The sequence below is a fragment of the Monodelphis domestica genome, chromosome 8 (assembly GCF_027887165.1).
Source record: "Monodelphis domestica isolate mMonDom1 chromosome 8, mMonDom1.pri, whole genome shotgun sequence".
Taxonomy (NCBI): domain Eukaryota; kingdom Metazoa; phylum Chordata; class Mammalia; order Didelphimorphia; family Didelphidae; genus Monodelphis; species Monodelphis domestica.
Genome location: NC_077234.1, coordinates 87,701,584 through 87,714,499, shown reverse-complemented (window position 1 = coordinate 87,714,499; position 12,916 = coordinate 87,701,584). Strand labels below are relative to the sequence as shown.

Sequence of the window (12,916 nt, the reverse complement as noted above, 5' to 3'; positions counted from 1 at the left end):
AAAACAAAAACAAAACTCTGGTTGTAAATATGCAAAACAGGTTTCCAAAAAGGTTATGTGTATCTTATTCTTCACTCTAAATCTTAAACCTTTCCCTTATAACATGGGTGTTATGTTTCATCATTGGTCCTCTGGAACCATGGTTGATCATTACACTGATATTTCCAAGTTATTTGTCATCATGAAATTATTTTTTGTCCTGGTTTCATTCACTTTGCAACAGTTCATAATCAGTCTCCTTAGATTTCTCTGAAACCATTACTTTCATCACTTCTTTAAAAAATGATAGTATTCCATTACATTTATAGTACTACAAATTAACTTCTCATCTCCCAATTTATGGCCACATCCTTTTTCTCCTTTTGATTTTTCTTTTTCCCTTTGATTTCCTTTTTAAATGAAATACTCCCAACTCTGTGTATAATCAATCTCTCCTTCATCCAGTTCAAATTAGAGTGAGTTTCAAGTGTTAGTTGTTTCCCCCAACTTCTCCTCCTTGCTTATATAGTTTTCTAATTATTCTCCTCCCTACAATTATAATAAGAATATAAATACTATGTTATCTGTCCCTTCTTCAACTTTGAAATTAATCCCACAATGCTGTCCCTTCCATCCCTCTCACTCCTAAAAGTTTTTGTGTCTTCTTGTAATTATTTGACTTCCCCATGCTTATTCTGTACCCTAGGCTGACTCTCTCTGGGCAGCACTTTTTCTGTGCCCCTTTCCTTTTTCCACTCTAACCTCCCCCTGACATCTTAATTTACTTATAACAATATTTGTTTTTTTGTCTAAGTAATGTGAAAATTCATATTATACTATTGTATTTGTAGCTGCTAATGTTTTATTTGTTCTCCTTGCCAGTTAACAACAATGCTTTGGCTTATAGGAATACTTCCTTAATAAAAAGGAGTAACTCAAATACTATTAATAAAGATGTTTAAAGGGGCAGCTAGTTAAAACAGTAGATAGTCAAGCCTAGAGTTGAGACCAGTTGGATTCAAATGTGGCCTTAGACATTTCCTAGTTGAGTGACCCTAAGTACACTGCCCTTTTGTCATAGAATTAGTACTAACACAAAAGGTAATGGTTTAAGAAAAAATAAAAAATTTTAATCTATTATAAGTTAATGCAAGATATAGTTTTAGGCAAGTGCTATCTTGTGTCACCCTGCAATCATATTACATAAAAAGCCTAGTTCTTTGATTAGAAAAATGCAAATTAAAACAATTCTGAGATACTATCTCACACTTATCAGAGTTACTATCCTGACAAAGAAAGGAAAATGATAAATGTTAGAGGGAGAGTGGAAAAACTTAGACACAAATGCACTTTTGATGGAACTGTGAACTGATACAACCATTCTAGAGAACAATATGGCACCGCTTTAGGTGCCATAAAACTATGCATACCCATTGACCTAGCAATACCACTACTGGATCAATATCACAAAAAGATCAGAGAGGAGAAAAGGACCTACAAAAATATTTTTAGCATCTCTTAATGTAATGGCAAAGAACTGAATAATTTTTGGTTTATGCTTGTAATGGTATACTAGTGCATCATAAGTAATGATGAGCAGGATGAGTTGAGAAAATCCTAGGAAGACTTATGTGACTGATGCAAAATAAATTGAGGAAAATCAAGAGAACAGAAATATTGTGAAACTTGAAGGAGAAACTATTATTAGCAAAACAAGATTTCAAGATATCCTTAAAGGATTTATGTTGAAAAAAGCTATCCATAGCCAAAGAATGAACTATTTGAGTCTGATTGTAGATCAAAGCACACCTTGTTTCACTTAATTTCCATCATGAGTTTTCTATTGTATGTGATATATATCTTCTGTCATAGCATACTATGGAATATGGAAATATATGTTGAATGAAGGCATTAGTATAACTTATTTCAGATTTTATTATATCCTGAACAGAGGGAGAGGAAAGGGAGTGAAGGAGAGAATCTGAATTTAAAAAAATGTTAGAAAAGAATCTTAAAAAATGTTTCTGTATCTAATTGGGGGAAAAACCTATTTCTTAGAATCAACCATGGTGACCTAGTGGCAACCCCTACCCTCATCCCATTAAACAAAATCCAATAAATTTTGAAATCTGAATAACTGGGTTCAATTTGTGGTTGTAAAAAAATTGGAAAATGATGGGATGCCCTTCAATTGGGGAACAGCTGAACAAATTGTGGTATATGTTGGTGATGGAATACTATTGTGCTCAAAGGAATAATAAACTGGAGGAATTCCATGGGGACTGGAACAATCTCCAGGAATTGATACAGAGCGAAAGGAGCAGAACCAGGAGAACATTGTACACAAAGACTGATACACTGTGGTACAATCAAATGTAATGGACTTCTCCATTAGTGGTAATGCAGTGATTCTGAACAACTCTGAGGGATTTACAAGAAAGAACACTATCCACATTCAGTCGAAAAACTATGGGAGTAGAAACACCAAAGGAAAACAACTTCTTGATCACATGGGTGGAGGGGAATATTGTTGGGGATGTAGACTCTAAATGATCATCCTAGTGCAAACATCAAGAACATGGAAATAGGTTCTGATCAAGGACACATGTAATACCCAGTGGAATTGCACTTAGGCTAAAGGAAAGGTGGGTGGAGGGGAGGGAGGGAAAGAATATGATTCTTGTAACCAATGAATAATTTTCTAAATTGACGAAATAAAATTGAAATAAAAAAATAACTAGATTCAAATCTATACTCTGGTATTAAATAATAGCATACCTTTGGCCAAATCAACTTAATGTTTGTCTTAGTTTCCTCATCTGTACACTGTAAATATGAGATCATATTTTTTGTCAAGTATCTTCTAACTTCAGAAATTTTATCATTTTATCTAATGGTGATCACTGTTTTTATTTAGGAAATGTTTTCAGTAACATAAGGAATAGGATGTTTGTTGTAACTATCCTGATAAGCTATAAATAACATTGGGCTTGGAATTATAAATTTGGGTTTCAGACCCATTTCATTATTAGAACTATGAACTTGGTCATCACCAAAGTTTATTCATATGGAAGAGGGGGCTAACATCTCTCATATTTTCCTACTTTACAAATCTGTTGTGAGGATCTAATGAAATAATCTGTCTAAAGAGCTTCATAATCCTTCAGAGACTCATTAATATGAGATATTACTATTAGTATTGACCTAAATATTTTCTCCTGCTTTGAAAAATTCATTGAAAATTTCTCTCCTAATGTGTTAGATAATAGAAGAGATTGGGGAAAGTACAGAGTCCAATGCAGAGAACATGAAATTATCAAGATCTAAGGAAGTTAGTGAGAATTTTAAAGTTATTCATAAAGATCTTAAGAAATGTTTTAATCTAAAAACAATAGAAAACATGGAATTTAAATTGGTATGTTCTGGGTTGACATAAAGTAAATATTGTGTAAAATAACTTTTTTATTAATTCATTTATAGCTGATTGCTGTCTTTGATGAACAAGAATCAATTCATAAGGTTGAGAGCCCTAGTGGAAACTTAACAGAGAGCCACAGCCCAGATTCTTTTGATGCAGAAGTTGCTACACAGCTGGCTGCCTTTAAACCCATTGGTGGAGAAATTGAAGTAACTACTTCTGCTCTGAAATTAGGTATGTATGAGTATATGGGTAAGGTACCTACAATGTCTGAAGTGATTGATTGTTATAGAAGTTAAATTTGTGTTACACAGTACTTTATTTCTATGCCTTTCTTTATAGCCTTTTACCTTGTTTCCTTTAAAAATTTCCTTTTCATTTCTTTCCCTCTAAAATGACCATTTTCATGACTTGTTTTGATGATACTGAGATGGCAATAGTAAACCTAGGCCCTTGTCACCTTTCTCATGTATTGAGTTTTTCAGTGGCCCCGAAACATTCTTTCTACCTCAAGTCTTTATCCTCTACATAGTTGCTAAAATAATTTTCCTAAAATACAAACACATCTGACCATACCATTTTCCTATTCAATGAATTCAAATGACTCCCTATTTCATATAGGATGGAAGATGGATTCATCTGCCTTTTAAAGTACTTCACCACCTTCACTAAGCATTCTAGTTTTCTTTTACATTATCCCCTTTCCAATACATTACATTTTAAGGAAACTGAGTTTAATATTCTCCACAAAGCACATTTTGTCTCTCATCTCTGTGCCTTTCTATATTGACTGTCCCTTTTGCCAACAGTTTACTTCCTCCTCATCACCTCCTTTTGGATCTTTGATTTCATTCAACACTTAGCTCTGGTTCTTCTTTCTACATAAACCTTCCTTGATTCCCCTAGCTTTTAGGGTCTCTTTTATAAAATTGCCCATTATTTGTTTTGTTTTTTTTTTAACAATAGACTAATGCTGCCATGGGAGACTTTCAGAACTTCTTCTCTCACTAGAACATCTCTCATTTCTGTGGTCTCATATGTGGACCACCTTTAGTCTTGATGTAGTCTGGCCTATGAAGATAAGGAGATGTCTTCTTTTCTCATTATCTCTATACTTCTAGGGAGGATTTCTTAATGGTTAAATTTGTTTCACATCTAGGGTATCTGCAAAAGCTATCACAAAGGTATCCAGTGTATAATGTATATCAAGTATAGGGAAATAATTTCTTTCCTCAATACAAAACAGCAAATTATGAATAAAAGAGATATTTACTTCTGGGGTGAAGCCAAGATTACAGAGTCTAGAAAGCACTTAGCTGAAATTTCCCAAAGTTCATCTCTAAAAACATTAAAAATAATTCCCCTATTTCATTTCTGGAGTAGTCAAGATAACAAAAAGTAAAGACTGAGCCATGATGACAAAAAGTGATATTGAGACATTCTTCAAACCCAGAATGATATAGGCAGCTGTAAAGAGAGATCTATAATGCCAGAGAGGAGTCCTACCTGGAACCTGGATGAAACACCAGTGGTAGGATTAGATGCTAATGACGGAAGTAGCCCAGCATTGGGAACTCTTCAACAAGAAATAGTAAGAGGACCTGTCAACTGCTCAGAAATAGATTAAAGGGTACCACTGTGCTAGTATAGATGTAGGACAAGATACTTTTTGACAACGCCTTTACCTATACTCAATTCTTACTTATAGTTCAAGGATAGAGAGGAGCACTTTCATTTGAGAAGAATTGGAAAACCTGAAGGTTAGTATCAAAATGATTTTCAAAATCATATAAGAGTAGTAAAGGAAAATTTAGGTAAAAAAGCAAAAGTGAAAGATGAAAATTATGAAGAGACAATTAAAAGCTTGGTAATAGAGCCACAAAAATGCTAAAATAATACTTCAAAAACAGAATTGGCCAAATGGAAAAAAAGGTAACAAATTTATTGTTGAAAATAATCCCTAAAAAGTGGAATTGATTAAGTGTAAAAGAGATACAGAAGCTTGCTGATAAAAATGAATCCTTAAAAATTAGAATTGGGCAAATAGAAGGTAATAACTCTACAAGGTAGAGTTGATATCTACAAGGTATCAAGAAACAATAATAATAAATTAAAAAAGAACTTAAAATTGAAGAAAGTATGAAAAATCTCATTAGTAAAACAACAGACCTGCAAGATGAATTGAGGAGAGATCATTATGAATTACAGGTTTTCCTGAAAGCCACAATAATAAAAAATGAACCCAAGCATCTAATTTTAAGCAATTATCAAGATGAACTAACCCAGTATCCTAGAAGAAGAGGATAAAATATGAATTGAAACTATCAATTACCACCTCAAAGCGATTCAAAATGATAACTCCCACAAATATTATAGCCATTTACAGAACACTCCGGTCAAGGAGAAAATACTTTAAGCAGTAAGAAAGAAATTATTCACATACTATGAAGCTATATTCAGTATCACATTAAATTTAGAAGCTATTACAGTATAGGTATGGAGGTCTTGATATTCCAGAAGGCAAACGAGCGAGCATTACAACCAAAAATAATCTATTGGGAAAAACTGAGTATAATCCTTCAGAGATAAAAGAAAAAGTGGGTATTTAATTTGAGGACTTGCAACATATGTGATGAAAAGAAAAGAACTAAAGAAGGATATCCTTTCTTCTCACATAAGTTACCCTTACAATACTTTCTCTATGCAGCAAGGAGGAGGAGAAAATTAGATTAAGAAAAAGGATATGTAAGAATAAAATTCAAGATAATAGTGAATGGTAATTTAAAGCACATATGTATTGAAATGGATTGATCTAAATTTCAGTCAAACATATGCAGAATGTCCATTTGTTAATTCTCCCATTCCACAAATTCCACTTGCATATTTAAGATTTAAATTGGAAAAACCATATTAGAAAACCATTTCACATGAACTGATGCAAATGAAGTGAGCAGAACCAGGAGAATCTGTGCACAGTGAGAGTATATTTTAAGATCATCAATTGTGAAAAATTTAGCTACTCTGATGATAATCATTCAAAAGAATTCGAAGGCACCCATAATAGTACTGATGATCACTGATTATTGATTGAAATATATTTTTTAAACTTTGTTGTTATTGTTCTACTTTGTAATTTCTTTTGCAACATACCTTACATAGAAATATGTTACATGAGATCTCAAACGTATAATTGCTATTAAATTGTTTGCCTCTTAAAGGAGTAGAAATGGAGTGGAGGAAGAGAAAGAATTAATAAAAATATCTTTTTCACACTTTATTATGAAATATTTAAATAGACAAAAAGAATTTGGAATACAAAAAGCATAAAAGATTTAATGCCTGAATCACTAGACTGAAACATTAAAAAATGTCGGACTGAAATTTTCCCTTCATCTTCAGTCCACACTCCTTCTGGGTCCATATTTTTTGACATATTCCTATAAACTTGACAACTTCTATCTTAGCTCATCTACGCTCAGGTAAAGAAATACAAAGCCAGAGACTAGAAATGAGGTCTAAGCCCAAGGTGAGTTATACAAATGTACGCTGTTGGTGCTATAACTTTTGGGAAGAGACCCCTTCCCTTTCATCATGGAAAGTTTAAAAGAGAAATTTAGAGAGTCCTTAGATAATTGGCAGATAGGCCAGTATGAACATTAGAAGGTGGTTTCACTGCTTTTGAAGGCTACTGCATCGATTGCTTTTCCTGATTTTATTGTGAACCATTTTGTTTAATGGACCCCCACCTCATTCCTTTCCTATCATTGTTTCTGCCCTAAGAGTCTAATGGGAGAATTAACTCATCATCTTAAAACCCAGGTCCTTCAGTCCTGAGGTATATGTGTCACTAAGTGTTCAGAGAAGCTCAGCCCTACTCCATGGAATGGGTCCTGGAATTCCATCATTCTATTGGGTAATCCCTCATCCAACTCCTGCAATGTTTGAATTGACTTATATGTGTCTCTGCTTATATTTTTCTGCTGGTAAAATAAACTCTCCTGGAGAGAAAAAAATTTTTGTCTTTTTATTCCCTGCATCTAATATAATAACTGGAACTTGCTAGGTGCTTGATAAGTGCTCATCAATTGTTTGATTTTCAGAAGCACACTACAGGTTACTCAGTATTTATGTTTGGGACTCTACCAACATATTAAAATTGAGAAAGGTTTTCAAATAGCATAACACCCCCTTTGAAATTGCCAAAAAGGCAATTTTGACTTAGTGACAGTTCTCTATAGAATGTGGACAAAAAATAAGGATCACTTTATATTATTAACACTAAGGTCAGATCTTGAATTTTGGAAAGAACTTTAGAATTCTAGCTTTGAAAGTGATGACTGCTGCTTTTTTAAAAATGAAGAAATACAGAGAAGTTATTTCATTCAGAATTATCTTGTTATAACAAGGGTTTTTTCCAATGTATTTTTACCTCTTTAAATCTTTATGTGAAGTTAATGGGATAAGAGAATGAACAAATAGATGCTTAGAAAATATTTCATTGAAATTATATTTGTTCCTCAACAAAATAACATTTCCACTGGTGTAACTTGAGAAATTGCTCTTTTATTTTCTTACAGTCTTAGATTAGTAATATTAAGGTCAATATTTGTTTTCTGAGTTACCAATCAGTACTTTTTGAATTTTATTTTCACGAATTCTTTCCCTCTCATTTTCCCCTTTCTTTTTAGCATGTCTACAAAATGTTTATTAAGGTATCTAACCAGTATTAGGGTAACTCATGCTAGCAGAAAGGAGAGTATACTTGAGTGGCAAAGGGAATTCTGAGAAATGTGATGACCATGTTAGACATAGTTCATCCTATTTGAAATGAAATGTAAATCTTTTTTAGTCCTTTTCAGAGTCTGTAAGCTCTACCTAAAATCTTCTTCCTTCTCTATAACATCACTTGGAATCCTTTGTTCCCTTCAAGGTTTCATGCAGCACTTTCTGGTTGTTAGTGCTTTTGCCCCTCCAATGCCCCTAAAAAATCAAACAAAACCAAAAGCCTTTTTACTTACTTAGTTGAATATATTTTGTAGCTTCTTTGGAGATTTTAATCTCTAAAAGAACTAGAACCTGCTCATTTTTTCATTTTTTGTTTGTTTTACTTATTGTTTGTTCAGTCATTTCAGTCATGTCTGACTCTTCATAATCCCATTTGGGATTTTTTTGGCAAAGTTACTGGAGTGGTTTGCTGTTTTCTTTTTCATCTCATGTTTATTGATGAGTTAACTGAGGCAAGCAGGGGAAGTGACTTGCTCAGGATCATACAGCTAGTAAGAGTCTAAGAGTCTGAGTCCATATTTGAACTCTGTTCTCTTTCCATTGGACTATCTAGCAAACCTTTTCTATTTGGAGCTCTTAGCATATAGCCTTTAGGAAGACATTTAATAAAAACTTGCTATTGAGGTGAATTGAACTGAATTGAATGGGTAGATACATGTAGTGAAATTGTACTGTACTTGAAATCAGGAATTCTAAGATCTAATATTGGTTATTCTACTTTTGAGCCTTGGGACCTTGGACTACTCTTCTGGCTTCTTGTTGAAATTCAATCATATATGACTCTTCATGACAACATTTGGGGTTTTTTTTTTTTGGCATAGATACTGGGGTAGTTTGCTGGTTCGTTTTCCAAATCATTTTATAGATGAGAAACTAAGGCTAACAGAGTTATGTTACTTGCCCAGGGTTACACAGCTGGGAAGTGTCTGACGCCAGATTTGAACCTAGGACCTCCTGTCTCTAGACCAGACTCTCAATCCACTGAGCCACCCAGCAGCTCCCATAGGTTTTTAATTATAAAAGGAGCAGATAAATTATATTCTGTGAAGTTCAGTTCTACCATTCTACAGTGTTTTTGATACAGCCCAATTTCCTGTAAAAAAAATTATAGCTCTTCTTTCAGTCTAAGACCTTAGAAAAAGACATGAAATAAAGTCTTAATTCTTTTCTCACCATTCTTTCTAAAGCAAAACGTATTAAATGATATATCACAATAGGGATGGCTGAAGGTGGCCAGAAAGGAGATTGTATAGGCTTCTGTTTATCTGGAGCACAATTTCTGACTTCAGCCAGATCTTTCAATTTGCATAATGGCTATCTCTCTACCCATTATGCAAATGGTATGGAAGGAAAACAAGGCAATAAGAGAAAAAGAAAGCTAAAATTGTTCCTGCTTCTTGTAATGTTCTTTCTTTTTCTTTCTTTTTTTTTAATAAGTAAGCATCTTGGCTTCAGCAGTCTAAATCTAAAGTTGTTCCCCTTCTTGCCCTTTTAAAGAATTTGTCTTCTTTGTCCTTCTACAACTCTTAACAGTCTCTTATTTTAGATAAAAACATTTGTTGTCAACTGATCAAAGGATTATGTTTGATGCCGAAAAGAAAACAAGAGGTTTCTTTTTTTTTTTAGAATCATCTTCCACTAATTATAGCACCCTCTTTTAAAATTTATTTCAATTAAACTGATTTGGATCCAGATAATCTTAGAGGTCATCTCATACCATTAGATTTGCAAATTAGAGTATAGAGCTGGGATTTTGAAGATCTGAGTTGAAATCATTTTACTAACTTTTTGACTCCTGAGCAATTCACTTAACATCTCTCAACTTTGTTTTTCTCAGCTATTAATTGTGTTTAATAATAGCTCCTTATTCACAGGTTTGTTGTAATACCCTAAATAGTAATAAATGTAAAGTACTTTGAAAAGCTTATCTAGTTTAACTCATTTTACAAATGAGGAAATTAAGGCTCAAAGGGGTTAAATGACTTATGTAAAATCACATAGTGAGAGTTGAGCTTTGAGCCCAGATTTTCAAACTCCAAATCTAGTACTATTTTCACTTCACCAGGCCATTGAGGTCTTTTGATTTGTTGTAATAAAGGCTGGATTGGTATGGTTTCCTTCTTTCATCTATCAGTTAGTTGCTGGATCAGGATCTTACATTTATAGCAATAACTACTAAATTCTTGTATTTGAGCTGTATAAAAACTTTGTGATGCTTAGCACTTACCTTCTCATTTTTCTAAAATATATATGAGTAAAAGCCTTTTTTATTTTATTTTTTCATTGATTCCATTAATTGTTATACTGAAATAATTCAAAACTCAGTGGTCAACCTATTAATCTTCATAGGTACTCAAGACAACTGGGTCAGTTGCTGAGGTTGCACTTGGAACCTTTCATCATGTACAGAGCATCAGAGAATCCATTTCTCCTCTCCCCCAGGCATAGTCAGCCAGGGAAACAAGACCACTGTTACTAGTACCATACAACACCTTTTCATTCAAGATCATTTATGAGTGAAACTGGAGGGAAAGCTAGAAAATCATGAGAAATGGATCCTATTCTCAGAATTAGCCTTTCTCATCATCAGTGACAGCATAATCACAGAATTGGATTCTCAGACCTAGATATTGGTTACTCTAGTTGAGGAAGTATAAATATCATTTAAGAAAATAAAACTGGGCTAGGAGAAGAACCTACAAAGAATCTATGCTGGGTGAGGGGTCACAATAAAACCTGAGGCATTGCTTTTAACATTATCTGAAAACATAGAAGATGCTAAAGGATTGGAGGGAGGAAATCATAAATAGTATTATTAACGGAAATAAAATTAAAGGATATAAGTAATTTTCGACCATTGTGTGATCTTTGGGCCATGAAAGTATTACTGGAATAGATGAGCCCTTCATTTTAAAAACAGAGCACCAGACAGGTTCATTGACTACCCCACAGCCACAAAATTGTAATCACAAAACAGCATTTAAATCCAAGTCCTCTCATTCCCAAGCCATTACTCTTTTCTAATTTATCATTCTGCATCTCAGTGCTTATGTCCTTATGCAGTCTTTTAATAAAAAAACACTTTTACCTTCTGTCTTAGATTGTGTACCAATGAAGGAGAATGGTTAAGGGATTGGGAATGGGGGTTTATTGACTTGCCCAGTCTTCTAGGAAATGTCTGAGGCCAGATTTCAACCCAAGACCTCCCATCACTAGGACTTGCTCTCAATCTACCTAGCTGTTCCCAACACCCTGTATGGTCTTGATAACACAGATTCAGAAATATATCAAGAGTGTAATTGATAAAAATATGCAAAGGATGAAGTTTAGATTTTTACATTTATAGTTCCATAGCACAGTTCATCCTGTTATAAAATTAACAGAGAGTTCTGACAGATATATTTCTTTGTTTATTATTTGTGGATTTAAAAATAAAGAACCATTAGAACAAATCACTGCTTTACATGCTCATCAGCATAAGGTATGTTTTATGCATATATTAAAGTCATAGACTATTTCTCAATAAGTTTCACCATTGAGATAATTTACTAATAATACTCTTCTTATCGACATGGAGAATATTATAGAGGTCCAGTTGTCAAAGAGATTCACAAGTTTTTTAGAAGATATTCTGAGCAAATTTTAGTTTGGGAGTTCTTACTATGGAATTTATGACCATGATTGCTTTTTAATAGGTCTTGATCGATGACATATGTGAAACCCAGTGGAATTGCACATCATCTACTGGAGGGTGTTGGTGGGATTGGAGGGAAAGAATATTAATTAATCATGTAACCATGGAAAATATTTAAACTTAAATAATTAAATAAAAATTTCTCAAGATAAAAAGATTAAAAAGAAAATATTTCAATAACTATGTTCTAACATAATGAGTTTCCTATTCAATACCATATGTCTTTGTTTATTAATTTAAAATATTGTTCTGAGAAGTGATTCATATATTTTATTAAACTCCCAGAAGGGAAGTGTGTCTGTAACACACAGAGGGTTAAGAATCCCTCTTTTATATTAATAGAATGAAGGATTTTTTAAGTAATCAAAGAACCTTGAGCAGCTCTTGTATGTAATAATACACAGTTGAGCTTAGTCCTACAAAGGTCCTGTTTCATTACCCCTATGTTAAGTAGTGAGAGACATCAGTGTTTCACCTGCCATGAAATATTCTCTCCTTAGTTTTCCTTAATGCCTAAAATTTCCCTTATTATAATCACACCATTTAGTCAAGGCATTGTCTCTAGGAAGCTCATATTAAAACACAAATTTATTGCCTGAGAGCTAAATGTTATCACAGTCATACCTATTAACACTGATTAATTGATTGGTTTAGCTTCCTGTCATTTAACAGAAAGGTGCCTAGGGGATGAGGCATAAGACATGTCAGTTTTGCTAAGGAGAGGTGCTTATAAATAGTGCTATATAAATGTTACTTACTTTCCAATGAAAGGATTTTGAAATTGGAAAGCAGTACAGGAATAGGAAGATATATTTTTTGTTTATGGAATAAAAATACTTCTTGTTTGTGTCTATCAGTTTCTTGACTTTTGTTTTATCTCTCTTTCTCTGTCTGCCTTTCTCTGTCTTTATTATTGTCTATGTCCACCATGTTTTGCTTTGTGTGTCTATTTTTTTTACTGTTTCTCTGATTTTGTCTGTCTTTCTTAGTCTCTTATGTCTCTCTGTGTCTGTCTATATATCACCTTCTACCCATTGTTG

General features: G+C 33.4%; 1 protein-coding gene across 1 annotated transcript in view; it reads left to right on the top strand.

Annotated features, from left to right (window-relative positions):
- PARD3B (par-3 family cell polarity regulator beta) overlaps positions 1-12,916 on the top strand; it is a 1,280,476-nt gene that overhangs the window by 478,250 nt on the left and 789,310 nt on the right. Inside the window, exon 3 of the mRNA XM_001365888.4 lies at positions 3,460-3,631. Within this exon, the coding sequence (XP_001365925.2) occupies positions 3,460-3,631 (172 nt within the window). The remainder of the gene's footprint in view (positions 1-3,459; positions 3,632-12,916) is intronic.